Genomic DNA, 21,173 nt, shown 5'->3' on the forward strand with positions numbered 1-21,173 from the left:
ATCAGCAAACACACTCCAGGTTACTTTTTGTAGCATTTTCCTACACTATAATTGGTGCACACTGCCCCCTGGTTGTGATAGTCACAACACACACTAGCAAACCTGTTGAACAGGAAGACTTCCACCCCTGTTCTGCAAGGTACTTTCTTCCTAAAGAGTGACTTTTAATGCTATGAAACAGAAAAGCCAAAAGTTTGTCTTATTATCTGTTTGCTAAATACCTTCTCTATAGGGATTTTGTGAAAAACCCCAAAACTCTAGCCCGGATAGTAGAAGAGACAAATCCTGGGTGCCCTTTAACACAAAAGGCAGACAGTCTAAAACCGAGGAGGACAGCCTGACAGTCTGGGGGAGATTAGAGGCACACAACAGATGTTACTCCTTGATTAACAATAGTGTCTGCCAGGGGTGAGTCTCAGCTCCCCACCCTTCTGAGGCCCACTATATTAATTCCAGCTCCTAGGAAATATATTGATTTACTGTACATAATGTTATGGGACAGGGATGATAATTTGCAGTCCTTTAACAATGCATAGAAAAAGCCACTGGCTCATCCAGTGGACCCATATTTAAACAAACAGTGAGCTAAACCAACTTTAAGGTGAGATACCCACCTCTTGTAAAAATACTTGTTTAAATAAACTGATAAAAGTGTACAACGACCACAAGCACACGTCTGTTTTATATGTTTAAGAAGTTAGAAGGCAAGCAAATATTGTGTGCAGGTTACCACATATACACCAGCTGCACAGCGTTTGTGTGTGCATGTATGAAAAGCTAAACTTGTATGGCTTTGCTGCTGTAGGTCATGATAAAGACTGAATTTAGTTCCTGGAAGAACATCTGCTTGCAATAAATCTATTTATTCAGGATTGGCCTGTGCTGTTCTGGAACTGATAATGTAAGGTGGAACAAGCTATGTATATAGAACATGCATTTTACTCCCTCACCCTGTCTGTAAGTCACACGCACTCGGTAGGTTATCATGTTACACTGCTGTGTATTGTGAAAGTAGCCTGTCTATATGCTCAGATCAAAACTGTGATTACTTTTCATTACAACAGGGTTGCTCACACCATTAGTTGTAGGCGCGGGGTGGTCTCTTTTACAAAAAACATCAGAGGATAATATTTTCATTTCTACCATAACAAGCTTCGACTGAATTGTGTATGAGGTATAAATAAACTAAAGAAACGCAAAGAATATGAGAAAACTAAAAAAGATTGTAGCATAAATAACTCGTGGGACACCCCTCGCCCCTACCCAAAGTGGTACGGCTCGCGTATGTTGTCACAGGCTCATTAGCGTGCAGTCTTGTTGGACAGTAGAGCACTGGGTTAATGTTGTAGTCTGCAGGAGCTGCCTTGAGCTGAAGTAAGCTTCCTGTTCTTTTTTTTCTTTAGTAAAACAAAACTCAACACGGTCAACCGAAACTAACCAGTTGCCCGGTGGTTGTTGAAGATACGAGACGCTCACCGTGATGATTGTGAGTGGCAGTTTTTAGTCTAAAAAAAAACTTTCTGGCTTAACTAACTTTGAATCTGTTACTACTATGTCATAAAGAGTGAGGTGCGATGTTCCTCTGTGTTTTGAAAGTGCGTGGTTTCTGTTAATGTAATATTTATGGTGACACATTAGAAGTAACTCCCAGCAAAGTGTTGTCGGTGAAAACAAAACATAGCTAAAAGTAGTAGTTAGTTAGCTTAGCAACTTTTCCTCTTGTGTACTGCCTTAGCCATGCCCTTTTTGTGTTTTGCCTAGGTTATTACTTGCATAAATTCTACTGTAAATGATTTTGTCTTCTGCCGCTTATTATATTTATGTTTTGTCACTATAATTTGTGATTTAATATTGTAGGGACTTATAATAATTATATATAAAAAAGATATAATAGTAAGTTTGTCCATTCATCCACTCAGCATTTTTGACAGTAAGTATAAATTCATCCACATACATTTGTAAAGTGACTTTGAAGTCCAGACATTCGGATCTCATACTGGATTTTCCCTCACGCATTGCAAAAGAAGTCAGTGTTGGTTAGTTAGTGACAAATGTATAAGACTTTTAAAATACATTTTACAGGTATTTATTTGCTGGTGGGACATTGGTGGCCCATCTATTTCTCAGATCCGTGTGTAGTTACACTCTATGCTGTTTTTCTTATCTTTATCTTACCAACCTTACCCTCGGGTATGAAGTCAGGACTGGCTGATACACAGTCCAACAGATTCTGCAATTTAAGTGGATGTTGGGATCATAAACACAAGAACTTGTTAACTTGTTAAACCTGAACTACTGGCTGTGTCCCATAGCTATAATTGGGTCTGATAAAATTTATAGGTGGCTTGTATCATTTATTAGGGTTACATTAGGTGACTTGTCCTTGAAGTACAGATGTATTTATTTTTTACTTTCTGTACATGCATGTGTAATATCTATTTTTCACAATTAGCAGCTTGTGGCCTTTCTGTCATAATCCTGTTTGCTTCTGTGAGCTCCCATCACAGTAATTTCTTTGCCAGACTCATTTCCCTTTCATAAAGGATTTTAGAAAAGGGGTTTAAGGGAGTGTTTGTGTTGGTAACTTGGACTAGCTTAGTTTTCAGGGCCTTTTCTTCTAAAATTAAGAGGCATCCACCTGGATGGTTGGCAAGCTCCTCTGAAAAACTGTTAAACAGTTTTAGCTCAAGGACACGAGTGACTGCCTATCAGAACTTGCCTTAAACAATATGTAAATATCCTGTGTACTGTAATGCCATTGTTGCAGCATTGTTCACTTCCATGAGACAATGTTGGGACTACATGGTATGTAGTCAGAGGGAAGGCAGTGTTTAGGTTGGATAAATTCCTGCATGTAAACCCCAGGAGTAGTCTCTCCCCTGCATTATAATGTCCACTCAATGTGCCTTATTCTTATTTTGGTCCATTAACATGCAATGCTATTCCAATGTCGTTGTTGTGTCTTCAAGCCTCTGTAATTAAGTGACTTGGCTAGATTTAGAATTCAAGTGGACAGCATTTCTCTCCATCTTGGACAAGTTTGTTGAAAGCCTTGATTACGGAGATCCACAAAGCCGTTGTTCTGGACAAATGTATACAGTGCAAGTGATTATGTATGAGAAAATTAAACAGCAGGCCTGCTTTAAAACGTAGGCCTCCTTGGCTGCCATGCATAGCCATGCTGAGCCTTTGTGTTTATGGTAAGTGGGCAGCTGCATGCTTGTGAGACCTTGGCTGTACCCCAGGCCCTCAACTGAGTCTGATAACTGCTATTGAAGCCTCCCAGCCATGCTCATTTCTGACTATTCACTCACTGCTTTAAATGTAGTGCACCTCCTGTTTGACATAGCCTAATTTCTGTGAACATGCAGACAGCTGTGGGCTAGCCTGCCTCCTACAATGAGTTTCATAAATTTCATTTCAGTCAGTCAGCCGTGACAGTACTTAGTAGCACCTGCCCTTTGTGAGACCAGCTTATGAGAGTACCAACAAAGAAAGTTTCAGGTTTCAAAATCTTGAATTTCATAGTAAGAATTCTGCATGTTGATATTGTTTTAAATTTGGATGTATGTTCCAGCATATCCACAGATACAAAAGCGCAACACTAGTTTGACACTATGTCATTCACATATCTGGTCTATGATGTAGTATCACTAGCTATATTAATTCAAACACCACCATGTCATTAGAGACTGTTCAAATGCGAGTCCAAATATGGGGCCTGCATGCAGCTCAAAGATGAACAACATCAGTGCCAACAGCTTGGGGAAACAAGCTTTTTAGGAACATGCATATTTTTTCCAAGGGAGTGTTTCTGCAGAGAGCCACAGCCAGGCATTTACCCAGCATTCCTTTCACAAGTGGTGCAGTCATGAAGAGCAGCATAAATCCCTCAGTTCGTTTTTAAGTCTGGCCATCTCAGGTGCTCAGCAGATGCTCAGATTATTGAGATGGCCACAATCCTGGGATTGTTGAGGGCAGGACACAGCTCCAGCTGCCATTCTTTTGTGCACATCAAAAGAGGATGCGTGGAAATTTATCTTGACATCCTCGCCATCACAAGATGTTTGTGTATCAGTGTACCCAGACGAGAGCTTTAAATTTAAGCACTGCGATATCTTTCAAATGGGTACATAATAATCTTATAAGTAGTTTAGAAGTGTATTATACACTTGATTTGGGGCTAAAACAATCATATGTTGTTTTCCACCAGCTGTCCAAGTGTTATATAGATGGATTAGTATTAGCTCTGATTGCCCATCAGACACAAAGCTGCTAAATCCTTATATAATGGTGGCCCAACCCATGGGATTACACCGTAAGTCATGTATGGCAAAGCTGTTCAAATTGATGAAACAGGGGTGCACTTATTTTAGATGTGCAAACCCAGTTTAAGTAAAAAAAAAAGTGTCATTTCTTTTCTCTTTTCATAGAAAAAACAGTAGGGTATCTGGAGGTTTTGAGACCTTGGCTGACTTTAAAGCAGACATTTGCTTTAACTTGACCCAATCAATTCTGTGGTTTCCTGTCGTGTCCTATCTCATTTACGCTGTGCCATAGCTTTCTGTTTCTGACAACCTAAAGCTGCGATGGTTGAAAGCCTTCTAGTGACCACAAAGGAAGCGTGGAGTCCCATCAGCTTGCCCAAGGCGGCTTATTGTTGTGTTTCAGAAGGGCTGCTGTCACTGCAGACTTGGCTGCTGTCACTGCAGTCTTTGCTGCAGTCAGTCAGCAGCCTGTTTGCATGTGATGGAAGGCCACGTCTGAGGAGCACGTCCTGCAACGTTGTTCCCCTTTTATAGAGATTAGACTTCTCAGTTGTCATAGTGTCAGCTGCCCTGGCTCAGATAAAGCGTTATCGCGCTGCAGAACCATAGAGACTCCCACTGATTCCCGATAATGCCAGCATCGTTAATGGAGGTGATTCGAGTTTTGACATCAGAAGGGGAGTGGCACCCCTTGGGCAGAAATTCTAGATACCTCATTTGGCAGATTACACCGTCTATGAGCACAGCTGTGCATGCAGTATTAGGTGAGTGGGTTGGGTGTAACCATTAAGCACTAGTCATGCTATGGTATGGCTTCCACATTTGTTTTACAGGTTTGTCTGTACAAGAAAAGGCAGACCAAGCTAGCCTTTGCCAGAACTTATTCACACACTGACACAAGTTTAAATGGCTTTTAAAGGCTGCAAGGTTAGGCTTTTATAATTGTGTATTCAACTCATGTCATGGAGCCGAGGAATGTTTATAATTATGTCATAAACCTCACCCATTTAAAGCACTCAGTTCAGATTTATGGGAGATGGGATTTGTGGGATAAAAATGAAATGCCCAAGCATGAGAAAGATGATTAACCAGCGGTGGTTGTTTACAATTTTAGAATCAAGAATGTAGGACTCGATTTTGTCTTTTTCCATCCTTCTAGGGAAGGGAGACGTAATTTAATTATCTCTTTGTTCAAATAAATGTCAGAACTTTTCTCATGTTTGGGCAAACTTTCTTTTCTCTTTGTTAATGTCGCTTACGTATGTCACCAAGTCATTCAGTGTAATATATAAACAACTGTTTCCTCTGTCCAAGCACATCCATAGCTATCTCTGCAGTGAAACAGATCTCTGAGGTTAATACTCATGCACAGTGTAATCGGCCTGACCCACTCCAGCTTCAGGCTTTTATGTGTCCTTTTCTCAACACACAGGCCACAAGTTAAAACTGCCAGACATCCTTGAGTGGTGTTGATCTTGTTTTATATAACTCTGCTAAAAACGTCCTTCTAGTTAAGTTGTTTTCTTCATGTGGTAAGTGCTTGTAATGGAAATCATATGCCGAATGCAAATGCCACCTTCAGCATGTCAGCTCCTGCAGGGTCTTGTGATGCTCTTCCCCCAACATCCCTCACGCACACACACTTTACCCCACCGCCGGCAACCTCAGATGTCGCCTTTATTGTTTCCCACGGTGTCTCATCTTCTGCACAAAGCACTCTTTTGTTTTGCATGCACCATCTCCCCCCCCCCCCCCCCTTTTTTTTTTTTACTCCACTTGCAGTTGTTCTGTCATTTAAGTGCACACCCTCTGACCTTGCATGCAACGTACGAAGATCTTGTGTCCACTTCACTTTATTTCAGTCGCCTATCTTACTTGGCTTCGTGTGGTACTGATCTAGTGGTTGTAAAATTCTTCATGATGATTATATAGATTTATATCTGTGACTAATCAGCAGTTTTACTGTAATCATGGCGCAGCATTAATACGAAGAAGGTTGTTTTAATAACCGCAAGGTCAGCTATTCCCAGCCAGCCCCTGAGGATTCAATTACACAACTTTGACTTTGCTCTATTCCTTGCTGTGTGCTTAATGGAACACTTTTGAGGAAACTTGCTCTCTGTACTATAAAAACAAGCAAAAATAAAACAAGGTATAGAGTTCCACTTTTGTTGTTAGGTTGGAGAGAACATTGAAGTGAAACACCTTGTAATATTAATCTATCGATGGCAGCATGACGAAATAGGTGACGCCTTGTCAATCAAAGCGAGTGTTTGCTGGGAATGTTTACTCCATTGAGAATAATAAACAGAGCTTGTCGAGCCATTGACCTCCTTGAAATTTCCACTATCTATCTTCCAGATGTTGAACAGGATGCTCCTGTGTAGAGTGACGGGCGAGTTGGAGAATTTATCAGTATTAAATGCTCATCTCTGCACATGCAAGTTAGATCTAAAAAGTTAAAAGCTTGCTCATTCGTGAAAGAATGTGTTATTTGTGGTTTCATGGTTGTCATAAGTGTGCGTGCCTGTGCAACGTTAACAGGCCAGTGATTGAAATCATTTGATAGACTTAAACTAAGCATGCATTATCTACCCAGGGTATAATTTAATCTGATCAAACCATCCTAACTAGCTTTGTACTGTTTAGTTTGACCTAATGGTAGGGCTGAACGATTATGGAAAATAATCTAATTGCGATTTTTTGCCCCAATATTGCGATTGCGATGCGATATGCGATTATTTTTTAAGGTCTTTGTCTTCTGTATTATTAAACAAAGACAAGCAATACATCATATAGTATGGCCAATACTATATTACATTAATTTTAAACTGTTCTTTCCTGGAAGACAGACCTCTGTTATGATGACATGAGGTGATGCATGAATTGATGACTGACATTTTTATTTAACTTCTTCAATCACAACAGTATATTTGAACATACACAATAGTTTATTTTTAGCTTACAAACATCTGAGCATAAAGTGCTGACAAGGAACCCTGGTGTAAACATTAAAATGAAAGTCAGTACAATGTGCAGATTGCAGAAATATACATAAAAAAAATCAGTGGCTTTACCACACTCAGTTTTTCGACATCTGTGAACTACTAGACAGTCATTCAATTAAAAAATAATATTAAATAAATAAAACTAATAAATAAAAAATACACACATCTTACTGATCTCTGCAGTCAGTAACATTACACATAAAGTGCAAACATAATAGCAATTGTATAAACACACACACACAAACACGCCTTTAAAATTTAAAGGCGTGAAATTGGACGGTCTAGTTCTGATTAGCGTCACCGCTGTCTCGGTGGAGTTTAATAAACTCGGCCGTCTGCTTCTTGCTAGGGCTGAACGATTATGGAAAATAATCTAATTGCGATTTTTTGCCCCAATATTGCGATTGCGATGCGATATGCGATTATTTTTTAAGGTCTTTGTCTTCTGTATTATTAAACAAAGACAAGCAATACATCATATAGTATGGCCAATACTATATTACATTAATTTTAAACTGTTCTTTCCTGGAAGACAGACCTCTGTTATGATGACATGAGGTGATGCATGAATTGATGACTGACATTTTTATTTAACTTCTTCAATCACAACAGTATATTTGAACATACACAATAGTTTATTTTTAGCTTACAAACATCTGAGCATAAAGTGCTGGCAAGGAACCCTGGTGTAAACATTAAAATGAAAGTCAGTACAATGTGCAGATTGCAGAAATATACATAAAAAAAAATCAGTGGCTTTACCACACTCAGTTTTTCGACATCTGTGAACTACTAGACAGTCATTCAATTAAAAAATAATATTAAATAAATAAAACTAATAAATAAAAAATACACACATCTTACTGATCTCTGCAGTCAGTAACATTACACATAAAGTGCAAACATAATAGCAATTGTATAAACACACACACAAACACGCCTTTAAAGTTTAAAGGCGTGAAATTGGACGGTCTAGCCTTCTGAATCAGAAGGCTAGTTCTGATTAGCGTCACCGCTGTCTCGGTGGAGTTTAATAAACTCGGCCGTCTGCTTCTTGCTATCTAAAATATAACCAGACACTGGTGTAAATTCTCGACTGTCTCATACTTCTGTTTAATAAGTTTTCTGTTTGACGTTTAGTCAGCTGTGTGAAAACCAAGGAGGAACCCACCCGGGGGATTAATAAAGTTTTATTTTGTCTAATCTAATAACTTTAATCTCAGCCAAACCGATTTACTCACGAACAAACAAAACACTGAAAAAAGCCCAACAATAACATTTTTAGGTTGTCTAAGTGACTTATATGTTACGTTTAACCCGAGCAGCGAAACTCCGCGGTGATCTGAAAATGATGTGCCGGGAGTTGTGCCGTTCTCGGCCGCATCAGTAACCCTCGAGCTCCCGGCTAGCTGTCGAGCTGGTGGGTAGCAGACGCTTCTGAAAACGTCGAAGCACTTTTGCAAATATGGGATATCTTGATAAACCGAGCAGATATTTGATGTTTACACAACTACTTTCTCGCCTGAAAATATGTTAAAAGTTTATTTTGTGACCCAGAAAGATTAGTATGAGTAATTTTAAAACTTAGTAGCGGCCACCATTGCTGGAAACTGGAGTTTGGCTGGGCCGCGCTATGAATTCTGGGATATGGTAGTAATTTGGACAGCCTTCGGCGCGTCGCTGTGACGTAATCGGTCTACAAATGCGGCCTCAGGAGGATGCAGCCCATGAATTGTATAATATAATCGCAGTATAATCGCAGCCTTTGCGGTTAGAAAATTGCACTTGATCATGTCGCGATATTATCGCAAATGCGATATATCGTTCAGCCCTACTTCTTGCTATCTAAAATATAACCAGACACTGGTGTAAATTCTCGACTGTCTCATACTTCTGTTTAATAAGTTTTCTGTTTGACGTTTAGTCAGCTGTGTGAAAACCAAGGAGGAACCCACCCGGGGGATTAATAAAGTTTTATTTTATCTAATCTAATAACTTTAATCTCAGCCAAACCGATTTACTCACGAACAAACAAAAAACTGAAAAAAGCCCAACAATAACATTTTTAGGTTGTCTAAGTGACTTATATATTACGTTTAACCCGAGCAGCGAAACTCCGCGGTGATCTGAAAATGATGTGCCGGGAGTTGTGCCGTTCTCGGCCGCATCAGTAACCCTCGAGCTCCCGGCTAGCTGTCGAGCTGGTGGGTAGCAGACGCCTCTGAAAACGTCGAAGCACTTTTGCAAATATGGGATATCTTGATAAACCGAGCAGATATTTGATGTTTACACAACTACTTTCTCGCCTGAAAATATGTTAAAAGTTTATTTTGTGACCCAGAAAGATTAGTATGAGTAATTTTAAAACTTAGTAGCGGCCGCCATTGCTGGAAACTGGAGTTTGGCTGGGCCGCGCTATGAATTCTGGGATATGGTAGTAATTTGGACAGCCTTTGGCGCGTCGCTGTGACGTAATCGGTCTACAAATGCGGCCTCAGGAGGATGCAGCCCATGAATTTGGACATGTCCAGAGTATAATCGCAGCCTTTGCGGTTAGAAAATTGCGCTTGATCATGTCGCGATATTATCGCAAATGCGATATATCGTTCAGCCCTACCTAATGGTGACAGGTTATCCCATGTAGTCCTTATTACAGTACTTGCTAATAAGCATTGTTAAAAAAATAAATAAATACAAGTATTAGTAAGTATTAATTGAAGTAGACTATGAAACCTGTTTAGATTTAGCTGTGAAACTTTTTTTTACCTAATTCTCTCCCTTGATGCATGCTATTTGTGCCATCCAAATGACCAATGAAGGGGTTGACTTACAAGTTGGCTTTTATAGTAGCAAGATGAAACCTTATAAAGAATGTGACATTTGCACATTTTCCCATTTTATACAGCTACAGTAAGAGTGAGAATGTATTTCAGTGTTTAAGCAGTGACACAAATCCCCCTTTGGGGATGGATGAGAAAGGGCATCCGGCGTAAAACTGCCAAATCAAACGTGGAGCTACCTGCTGTGGTGACTCCTTGTAACAAGGCAGATGTATGCAACAGTTGAATTGTCTCCTGATGATTTGAAGAGCAAATGTACTGGTGATCAGGTGGGGAAAGCCCTGACCCACTTTTTAAGTTTTGCTTCTTGGTGTGGTAGAATTAGAATTATTGGGTTTTTACAAAATGTTATGGGATTGGTTTAGATCACTGGGTAGAGCAGGAGACCTATGTGCTGTAAGACTAATGCAGAGGTTTGGGTTTGAATCTGACACGAGGACATTTACTTGTGTTATAGTTTGATTACTTAGCTGAATACATCGTGTAAATTTTTGTAAAATTGTTGGAAAGCTACAACTGGAACATGACAAATGGGTAATGTTTTACATAGCATAAGCATGTTATTATTTTCATTGCATGCCCACATTAGCATATAGCTCAAAGCATACAGCCTGACAGCTGCTAATGTGACTGTAGCTCTAACTATTCTCAAGGAGAGAGATTTCCTGTAAGACTTTTAAGATTAACTTTTGATATCATTAGGAGTTTAGTAGTTGAAGCTGAGATGATGATAGTGTCCCTCCATAAAAAGGAGTTTGTCTTCTCCTCCTGCTTGATGGCTCTCTGCTTATATGGTCGACAGAATGTCAGAAATGTACTGAATTATAATCCTGGGCTCATCTTTGTGTGTCTGCTCAGGATTGGACCGAGGAGTGAAGCACATTCTGGGAGGAGCCGAGGGTGGGCGTCTTTAATTTATGAGAAATCAGTCTGCTAACGCCGTGCTCATCGAGATGTCCTCCAGCTTAACTTGGCATTACCGTAACGACGTGGGACAAGCATGTGCGTTGCCATGGTGATCATTTACCCCAAAACACTGGAAAAGAAGGGTGCCGATGATGTAACAACCAAACGCACAAATTTTGTCCCGGTAAGAGGTTATTTTTTATTCATGTGAGCAGATGTTTTGTGAGTGTGTGTCTCTGTGTGTTATTTCACATGTTTACATAAAATGACACAACCTAACCACGAGACTTCACCCAATGAGGAAGAGGACAATGTTCTGCTCAGGTTTAGGAAGTTATTGCTGGCCACTCATTACTCCATAGCACTTTTATGATTCTGCATTTTATTTTTCTAATTTGCCAACTTTAACCAGAGCTACAAAATCTTAGTCAGTAATAATCCACTCTGTTGAACCCCCCCACCCCCCATTTTTTTACCAAAATGATATTCACAGATTCACTAGAAACGAGTATTATAGTGCTCTATCTACTAGGATAAGCAGCTCTGACTCAGCACAGAGTAAAAATTCCCCCACTAATATGGACTGACTTTGCCCTCTTAGTCCCATGAAATGAAGTCATCATGTTCACGGGCTGAGCATCCATCAGAGGAATTTATGGTGGAATGCTTTCTCTCTCTCTTTCTCTGCGTTGCCGAGTTGCACGTAGGACCAGTAACGCATACACAGAATCTGTCTTTCCAGTAGTTGTTGTTTTTGCTTCTTTTTATTTGTTGGTTTACTGACTTGTAATTATTAAAGCCTGTTCTACATTTTATTTTTGTGGCTTTCCTGTAAGCTGAAAATTTTCTTTTTTTTTCTTTTTCTACAGTTCCAGGCACAGACCATGAGCCAGGGGACAGCACTTTTCTCTTGCGGACTCATGGGTAAAGGTTTGCATTATGTGACATGGATAAAATCTTAGATCTTTAACTTATTTACATGTTGCACATTTCTTACAATAACAAACAGGACAGGAAGTGTTGTTATAAAGTAGTTACAGTGGGGCAAAAAAGTATTTAGTCAGCCACCGATTGTGCAAGTTCCCCCACTTAAAATGATGACAGAGGTCAGTAATTTGCACCAGAGGTACACTTCAACTGTGAGAGACAGAATGTGAAAAAAAAATCCATGAATCCACATGGTAGGATTTGTAAAGAATTTATTCGTAAATCAGGGTGGAAAATAAGTATTTGGTCACCTCAAACAAGGAAAATCTCTGGCTCTCACAGACCTGTAACGTCTTCTGTAAGAAGCTTTTCTGTCCCCCACTCGTTACCCGTATGAATGGCACCTGTTTGAACTCATCATCTGTATAAAAGACACCTGTCCACAGCCTCAAACAGTCAGACTCCAAACTCCGCCATGGCCAAGACCAAAGAGCTTTCGAAGGACACCAGGAAAAGTATTGTAGACCTGCACCAGACTGGGAAGAGTGAATCTACAATAGGCAAGCAGCTTGGTGTGAAAAAATCAACTGTGGGAGCAATCATCAGAAAATGGAAGACATACAAGACCACTGATAATCTCCCTCGATCTGGGGCTCCACGCAAGATCTCATCCTGTGGGGTCAAAATGATCATGAGAACGGTGAGCAAAGATCCCAGAACCACACGGGGGGACCTGGTGAATGACCTGCAGAGAGCTGGGACCAAAGTAACAAAGGTCACCATCAGTAACACACTACAACGGCAGGGAATCAAATCCCGCAGTGCCAGACGTGTTCCGCTGCTGAAGCCAGTGCATGTCCAGGCCCGTCTGAAGTTTGCCAGAGAGCACATGGATGATACAGCAGAGGATTGGGAGAATGTCATGTGGTCAGATGAAACCAAAGTAGAACTTTTTGGTATAAACTCAACTCGTCGTGTTTGGAGGAAGAAGAATACTGAGTTGCATCCCAAGAACACCATACCTACTGTGAAGCATGGGGGTGGAAACATCATGCTATGGGGCTGTTTTTCTGCCAAGGGGACAGGACGACTGATCCGTGTTAAGGACAGAATGAATGGGGCCATGTATCGTGAGATTTTGAGCCAAAACCTCCTTCCATCAGTGAGAACTTTGAAGATGAAACGAGGCTGGGTCTTCCAACATGACAATGATCCAAAACACACCGCCCGGGCAACAAAGGAGTGGCTCCGTAAGAAGCATTTGAAAGTCCTGGAGTGGCCTAGCCAGTCTCCAGACCTCAACCCCATAGAAAATCTGTGGCGGGAGTTGAAAGTCCGTGTTGCTCGGCGACAGCCCCAAAACATCACTGCTCTCGAGAAGATCTGCATGGAGGAATGGGCCAAAATACCAGCTACTGTGTGTGCAAACCTGGTAAAGACCTATAGTAAACGTTTGACCTCTGTTATTGCCAACAAAGGTTATGTTACAAAGTATTGAGTTGTATTTTTGTTATTGACCAAATACTTATTTTCCACCCAGATTTACGAATAAATTCGTTACAAATCCTACCATGTGGATTCATGGATTTTTTTTTCACATTCTGTCTCTCACAGTTGAAGTGTACCTCTGGTGCAAATTACTGACCTCTGTCATCATTTTAAGTGGGGGAACTTGCACAATCGGTGGCTGACTAAATACTTTTTTGCCCCACTGTATGTACTAGATGGTCTATGATTAAAGTCTAGTGCATTTTGTTCATTGTAGCTTTATGTTTGGTGAAACATGTCTGGCAGGTGTTTTTGCCAACAGAAATAATACAGTAACGACTTTGTGTTGGGGGTTTAGCATTAATTTAAATTTTGCGGCACTCCTTGATGCTTCAATACTCCAGACATGCTGCAAAAGAGTCATATCTTTAGTTTTCTTCTAGCGGTAGGACATACTTTACAGTCTCTGTTTTGTATAATTGGATGTATTATGTCCTTGCAGTTACTTGGCATTGAGTGTGTAAGAATTGAAAATGTCCTGGCATAGAACAGAGCTATACCAGAAGGCCTTTTGTTCTTTGTCCTACCCGTGTATTGTGGATGGCATTTTGGGGAATTTTATCTCCAGTGAAGAAGAATAGACCTTTTGCATACCAGAAGTGGGCAGTGGCCTCGATGTTTAGTATCTGACTCAGAGTTGACCAACCAGTTCATTTGGCATATCTGTTCTGTGGTTTACGAGTGTTGTTTCTATGACAATAACAGGTGTTTGCATGGTAGCTTTGGTTTCAGAGAATATCTGACCATTGACTGCAAATACCGAGCTGGTCTGATGCATCGCTCTTGTAAATCTCAACGAAGAGATGAAAAGCTGTAGTTAGAAGCTTATTGACATTTGCTCAGGCATGTTGAGTCAGTTGGACGTTGAGCTCCATTCCCTTTTCCAATCAGCTGTATTTACAGACGGTGACGCTAAAGCAGTGGCTGCAGGGCAGTATTTATTTTTAGTGCCAATTAAACAAAGCAGTGAGTAGTGTCAACACAAAGTACACATGGTGACACCCATGCTTATGCATTGCATAAGTTGCGGGTACTAAACAATTGTAGTACCTAGGACTAAAAGCAATTTTCTTTGTTTGAGATTCATCTCCTAAAGGAGTTTGCACAGTGCTGCAGGGGTGTATAATGGTGGATTTTTAATTGTATCTTAATATATTTTTAAAATCTTTGTGTAAATTTGACACTAGGGAGTAAATTTGCAGTCCTGCATGAGTATGGAGCTGTTGTTGAAAACTGCTGAAGAGACTGAAGTGAAAAAAGAGGGAAAGTAACAGATTAGCACTGGAGTTTGAACACTGCATTAAGATCTGTGGGCAGCTGTTGATTGATCAACACACTTTCAGTTCAAGTTTAGCCCTTACATTGTTTCCCATATTGTAGGTGGGATTGTGTTTGGGTGTCTTTTGTTTTTTAAAGGCAGTTTCATTCATATAAATGTGGTCTGTCTGTTGCAGACACAAGCCGGTGGAGGGACATGGGTCACAGGTGTGCCATCCAGCGGAGGCCAGTTGGAACCAGCCTGGAGAGCCTGTGGGATGTTCTGCCAGAAGTGCACACAAGTTCTGCCCACTGGGACTGGGATGTTGGCTCCACTTCAAGCACAATCACTAACTTGTTGCAGGACCTAAGCCTAACTGAGGCCTCGCACTCCACCGCTCCCCCCAGCAAACGACAGTGCCGGTCCCTGTCTTGCTCAGACGAGCTCAGTGGTTGTCGCTCTTCCTGGCGTCCTCAGGGCTCTCGCGTGTGGACAGCTGTGGAAAAACGGAGGTGCCACAGTGGAGGAAGCGTCCAACGCAGCAGTATTGGAAACATGCAGAGTGGCTTTGCGGGCATGCAGCGCAGCTCCAGTTTCAGCCTGCCTGCCCGATCCAACACCCTTGAGCTGCCGTCTTTCACCCAGCGCCCTCCATGGTCTTCTGCGTTCACCAGCCTTACTCCCTCCTCCTCTTCCTCAGTGCCCCTGTCCTCCGACCCTTCATCGCAGCCCCTCTACCTCTCTCATGAACAAATTTGTCTCCCTGAGCCTCGTGGACCGTCACCTCCCAGCTCCCCCGACTCCACTCCAGAACTGGAACGGCGTGGAGGACAGGGGGGTCTTCCCCGTAGTCGCTCACAACCATGCGTCCTCAATGAGAAGAAGACTGGTGTGAAGCGCAGGAGACCAGATGACACACACAAACAGAGGCCTTCACTGGATCTGGCAAAAATGACACAGGTTGGTATTTAACATGTAGATCAGATGATAATATAATATTTTTCTTTATTTAGACAGAAGAAACATTAAATACTGAAAACCTGCCAGTTTACCTCTTCCATTTAACAACACGTTGCACTCAAGATGCTGTCTGTTAATACACTGTATTAACTTTGAAACTGAGCCAGTCATAATTTATTAGGAGCTTTTTCCATTGGCGTTTTTATGTGGCATTTATTTATCGGTTAAACTCGCCACAACCCCATGACTTCAAGGAGGAGGATTACAGGAAATGGTCATACCAGCTGGAAGCTTTGCGAGGTCAATCAGTGTCAGTCACAAGCATTTTTCTCCTTATGTGTCGGATAAACAAAACACTTATGGTTAAGGTCACTCCATTGTTTCCCTCAGGCGTTGTCATTAAAGGCAATTGTTAATTCATGCAAGCCTATTCAGGGTCACATTCGATTATCTGAGCTTGTACTCACAGAGTTTGAAGAAAAGTAGCCCCATTAAATGTGCTACTGAATAAAGATAATTTGATCAAAGCAGGAATTACTAGAGGAATGATTAGCTTCGGTTGGTCGCTTCTGAAATTTGGATTTATCTGGACATCCTGGCAGGCGTTTGTCTGTTTGCCCCTCGAGCTCACACACACACACACGCACACACACGGTGCAGTTTCACACATTCACTGGCTGGATCATAAACTTGGAGCTGGACTTGGCCCCTGTGAGAAAGTCACCCAGAGTTCAGCAGTGTCTTAACAACAACGCTGCTGTGACACGACAAACAGACGCCGCACGCGCTCCAAGCAGGAACGAGGTCAGCGTGGCGAAAACAACCTTAGATGAGGCAGAGAAATTTCAGGGTGCTTAGATTTGGATCTTCCCTGCTGCTCTTTGTCTCTGTTAAAAAGGCACAACTCTGACAGGTAGAAAAAAAACAAAAAAAACTTCCAGTGATCGGTAAATTTTGTTGCTTCACTTTCTTTTGAATTGAAGTGACTGGCGTAAGGCAAACCCTGGAGGAAATGACTTCCAAATGACTAGCATGAGAGGGATAAAATATCATTTGACTTTTAGCCTAGTTACGCAGATGAACTTTCTTCAGTCTTTTCTAAATGATTCATTACAGCAGTAGAATATAGAGTTTGACACGTAGGTTTATCACTCAAGCTGCTTACAGGTGGATGTTGAGGTGGTGGACGGGTGGAAACAGCAGGCATCCACACAAGGAACTGCAACTGGAATTTCAGAGGGAAAAATGGGAAATGTTCAAGTTTCCAGCCTGAATTAACTGCAACAATCCCATTATTCATAAACCCTTAATTGTCGTTATTGCTCTAATTGGTTCTGAGGAACAAGCTTTCACTTAAACCTATTTACATTTTATAGGTTAAGTGATTTCATTGAAAAAAGGACTAAATATGTTATATTTAAAGTATGAAGTGTGTAGTTGCCTTAGATTCAACAGAAATGACATTCACGTTTGATGATAGAGTAAGTCTGTTTGGCACTCAGCTCAAGGGCTTATATCGCTTCACACCCGTCGCCCTATCCGTATTCAAAGTCACCTTACTATTCAAAGATCGGTCTCAGTGCTGAGTGCGTCTCTAAAGTGTCCTCTCATCCACACGCCTCACTGGTGTGATTTACTCTCTGCGTGGTTCACTGTGACTGCAAGTGGAGCAGCTGTGGCAGAGGTTATAGATCGTCTCACATGGGGGGATATGTGTCGGGTAAAGAGATATTGATTTCTGTAAATTCAGCTCAGTGCGTAGATCGCTCCCACTACCAGGCCTCATGAGCTATTGATCAGCTTTTATTGACGGAGAGTCAAGGTCAGTATGGATGAGGAGACTTTCTGCTCTCCTCTTCGTTTCATTCAGTGGGTGGGTGGGAACGAGGGAGCGTGACAGTAACAGACAACGCAGGCAGTACTTACTCATTAGCCTCATTTTTATTGGTGCAGTAAGTTATGTGAGGATACGCTGTCAAAGAAGATTTTGTGTGCATAACAAGTCTGCTACTCTAAATTAGAATTGTATTTGGTTAAGTTAACATCCGTGCCACTGTTTTTTTTCCATATCCCAGACTAATTGTGACCTTATCAGTTTAGTCTCATGGTCTCTCAGGCGAGAAGTCTGAGAGACCTAATGCTGAAGGCAGCAATGTGACACTGGCCTGCTGCTGACAAATGCACCCGCTTGACTAGAGCCAAGAAAAACAGCAGCGCCCTTTTGATCTAGTAGAGACTTTACTCACTCATGCATAGATCTGACCACGATGCTCTCTATGTTTGCAACTCTTAGTGGGTGATAAATCCTGAAAAAGTGAGGTTATTTGTGAACTGACATTGAATCAGCTAGATTTGAAATCACATTTTTATCTATGCTGAGAGTAAAGAGGTGTGATTTGTCGAGTCATAATTAGGGAACTATCATTACGAATTGTTATGAGTTAAAACCTACAAATATTTCCCTCTCATGTTACTATAAACTGTCCTTTCCTTTGTGGTCTTAAAACTTACATTTGATTTATCTCTTATCTATTTATTAATCGCAACTCACTTGGCTGTGAGCTGCATGTCTAACAGTCCCATGCTTGTTTCATGTTATATAAGCACACAAGTGACAGCAGGTTTCACAGAGCTCCTATTCTCCCGTGTCCCTCTGCCCTAACACCGTAACAGTCAGGCATGAGGCAGCTGTCCTGCCTTCTACACATTAGCTATACAGATTGGAAAAGCCTCAGTTGTAAAGCTTCTCGTTCCAGCGTGCACAGCTGTCACAGGACTTGCCCACAGCAGTGCTGGCACACATGTATTTGCCTACAAAAGGTTCTGGGTTTCCCAGATGTATGTGGGTGTTGTGCAGAGTCAAAAGGCCAACATGAGTGATGTCTGCCTCCTGGGTATCTGGCTACTTGCTGTTTTCCAATCTCTCCCATCGGCCTTCAGATCACAGTTAACAGTCTCACATGCTGTCTGTAATGGAAGCTAAATTTGTATCCTTCAAATCTTGTTATATTTTTATATTATAGAGTTTCTTGACCAGTGTCCAGCACTGACCTCACTCAGTCACCCACATGCTGTTTGAGTACAGTAGTGGGATTGTTTTCATAAGACGTCTGTGTGCCTTTAGCCATGCTTGTGTCCTCTTTAGGATATGGGTCATACTCCAGGAAGGGAAATGTTTTGTGATTTAAGTGCAAGTCTGCTTCCTTGAGAGCATGAATTCAAGGCCTCTAAAAAAATTCATTGGCTCTCCACAGAAACTTCGGAATTTCCACAGTCTGAGCTGCCCAGGATTCACAGGCGAGGATGGCCGCGAGTCCAGCCAGGCTACCCCCACCCTCAGGAGCACCACTCAGCGCGATACTGACGACTCAAACGAGCACAGCTTCAAGGACATTCAGCCTCAGACCAAAGAGGGCGAGATCACCAGCACCGTGTCGTCAGACACCGCTACAGAGGATGCAGACTGGAACTCCACCGATTGTGACGACATGACACCAGGAACGACCAATGGGAAAGACAGTGAGCCTTTCTGGGCAGGTCTGTGTAGCATGAGGAAGGATCAGCTTGGAGGCGAGCTAGATATTGAACAAATTGAGAGGAACTGAGCGGGACTGCCTTCCTCCTGGGGGAAGCTAATTTAGAGGACTGAAAGAAGAACAGTGCTGATAGTCTTAAGGAAAAAGCAAGTGGAAAGCTAATACAATGAGTGTTCTAGCACTTGTCTTTATTTTTTCCCTTGTGGAGAATTTTGAACAGGAGCTTTGTGTGCTAAACGCCTATTTTTGTGGACTTTGTGTAGTCAGAAGCTACTCCCCCACTGTGTGGTATCTTAAACGTGTCTCAGGAGAACAAGAAAGTCAGGGAGGATGGATGTGGGTGAAAATAGAACTGATAAATATAAAAATGATTATGTTGGCTCACAGACTGGGGTCTTTAACATTTCTCTGTAACCCTGATTACCCTAATTGTACTAGATATGGAGAGAATTCACAGCGGGTTTGTAAAAATTCTCTGCTCCAGGAAGAGGGTCTTTTCCTTTGACGTTCTTCAGTAGTACGTGGGTACATGATGGAGAAAAATGGAGACTACTTCATGAGTTACTGTTAGTAAAACCCCTTTCACTTTTACTGAGCAACAGGCTGCACGCACACACCATAAAGTATACTGAAGAGCTTAACATTTCACACAGTAACATCGGGCTTATCTCTGGATCTCTGCTCCTGTATGTTTGAAGAAACGTGATGCTAATAGCGTTAATATTCTTTCTTTTTACGATTTGTAACTACAGAGTTATGTAAAACATGAGCATATTTCTATACGAATAAACACACTTTTTAAAGTGTCATTTGTAACTTCATTATTTAAGTGTTTTTTTCTTGTCATGACATATGGGATCTCTGGACTATGTTTAAAGCAGATTTTAAACTCAGCTAAATTATTTACCATTGGAGCAATTAAAGGATTCTGTGACTGCCAAATCCCTTTCTGGCCACTTGCACGTCTGCTATTTCACCATGGACTGCAAATTTAAACAGACAGAGGGGGAAAAAAGATAAATAATTATACTTTTGTGCAGCCGATTAACAAAGGTGATTAAAGCTAGATCAGCAGCTGCATCCAAGCAGTTTTCATCAGAGTGTCCAAAAATTTTGTGTGCGCGGAAATCAACTTTTACATCCTGAGGCATCTGAGGGGGAGCCATAAATTCAGCCTCGTAACCCTTATCCAATTCAGCGTTGCTGGAGTCTGACCCAGCTGTTGTAGTGTAAGAGAGGTGGGCTACACCCTGGACAGGTGGCCCGTCTATTGCAGGGCTAACACAGAGAGGCAGTCATTCATGCTGACATTAACATTCACAGATAATTTAGAATTGGCAAGTTAATATTCACGTTTTTGAGCTGTGGGAAGAATCCAGAGTACCTGGAGAGAGAACATGCAAATTATACACAACAAGGACCAGCCTGCCAATGAACCACTAACCACTGCACTGCTCAAGGAGAGCAATTAGTGCAAACTGCCTAAACTGACCGATGCCTTGCTGGTGAAAATCTACCATGTGTAGGTGATGCACAGGATTTAAACAGCGTAATCTTAAAATACAAGTTGTCCTAAAAAAGGTGCAGTTTGTCATTGGCAAAATCACACAACTCTTAAGTCAAATGCTGGAACAAATCAGTTTAAAAAGACTAAAATCTTCACAGTAGAAGGCCATCGAGATACACTGAATAAAAGTACTTTCATGCTTAAACTTAACTTGAATGTTGGATTTTATTTATTTGAGGAAAATATAATACTTTTTCCATAAACTAGCACATGCTTTTATATTAATACATCTGATATTTTAAGATAAAAAAGGTAATACAATCAAATACATAATAATATTACATGATTGTGGGGTATAATTGTGCATAACTAGATCTACTTTTGATGATTTTAAGGATATTTTGCAGAGGAAAGT

The 21,173-nt window shown here is 41.3% G+C and overlaps 1 protein-coding gene across 3 annotated transcripts; it reads left to right on the forward strand.

Moving 5' to 3' along the window:
- Window positions 1–1,292: 1,292 nt before the first annotated feature.
- fam53b (family with sequence similarity 53 member B) lies at window positions 1,293–20,060 on the forward strand. Of its 3 annotated transcripts, none has more exons than XM_082544318.1 (5): window positions 1,293–1,486; window positions 10,975–11,206; window positions 11,892–11,952; window positions 14,952–15,715; window positions 18,970–20,060. In XM_082544318.1, exons 2-5 carry the CDS (start codon window positions 11,117–11,119, stop codon window positions 19,318–19,320), a joined length of 1,266 nt encoding a protein of 421 aa, XP_082400444.1. In that variant the 5' UTR covers window positions 1,293–1,486; window positions 10,975–11,116; the 3' UTR covers window positions 19,321–20,060. The 3 variants fall into 3 exon arrangements, with proteins under 3 accessions (XP_082400444.1, XP_082400446.1, XP_082400445.1); XM_082544320.1 differs by having other exon boundaries at window positions 11,892–11,946; XM_082544319.1 differs by having other exon boundaries at window positions 1,307–1,374.
- Window positions 20,061–21,173: the final 1,113 nt, after the last annotated feature.

This window comes from Aulonocara stuartgranti (assembly GCF_965226115.1).
Source record: "Aulonocara stuartgranti genome assembly, chromosome: 8".
Classification (NCBI taxonomy): domain Eukaryota; kingdom Metazoa; phylum Chordata; class Actinopteri; order Cichliformes; family Cichlidae; genus Aulonocara; species Aulonocara stuartgranti.

What these genes read in the sequence shown, in the direction of transcription:
- fam53b (XM_082544318.1), top strand. Translation starts at nt 11,117, where the DNA reads ATGTGCGTTGCCATGGTGATCATTTACCCCAAAACACTGGAAAAGAAG. An exon ending in TTGCGGACTCATGGGTAAAG is followed by an intron (nt 11,953 to 14,951) that starts GTTTGCATTATG and finishes TGTCTGTTGCAG; the next exon opens with ACACAAGCCGGTGGAGGGAC. An exon ending in ATCTGGCAAAAATGACACAG is followed by an intron (nt 15,716 to 18,969) that starts GTTGGTATTTAA and finishes GGCTCTCCACAG; the next exon opens with AAACTTCGGAATTTCCACAG.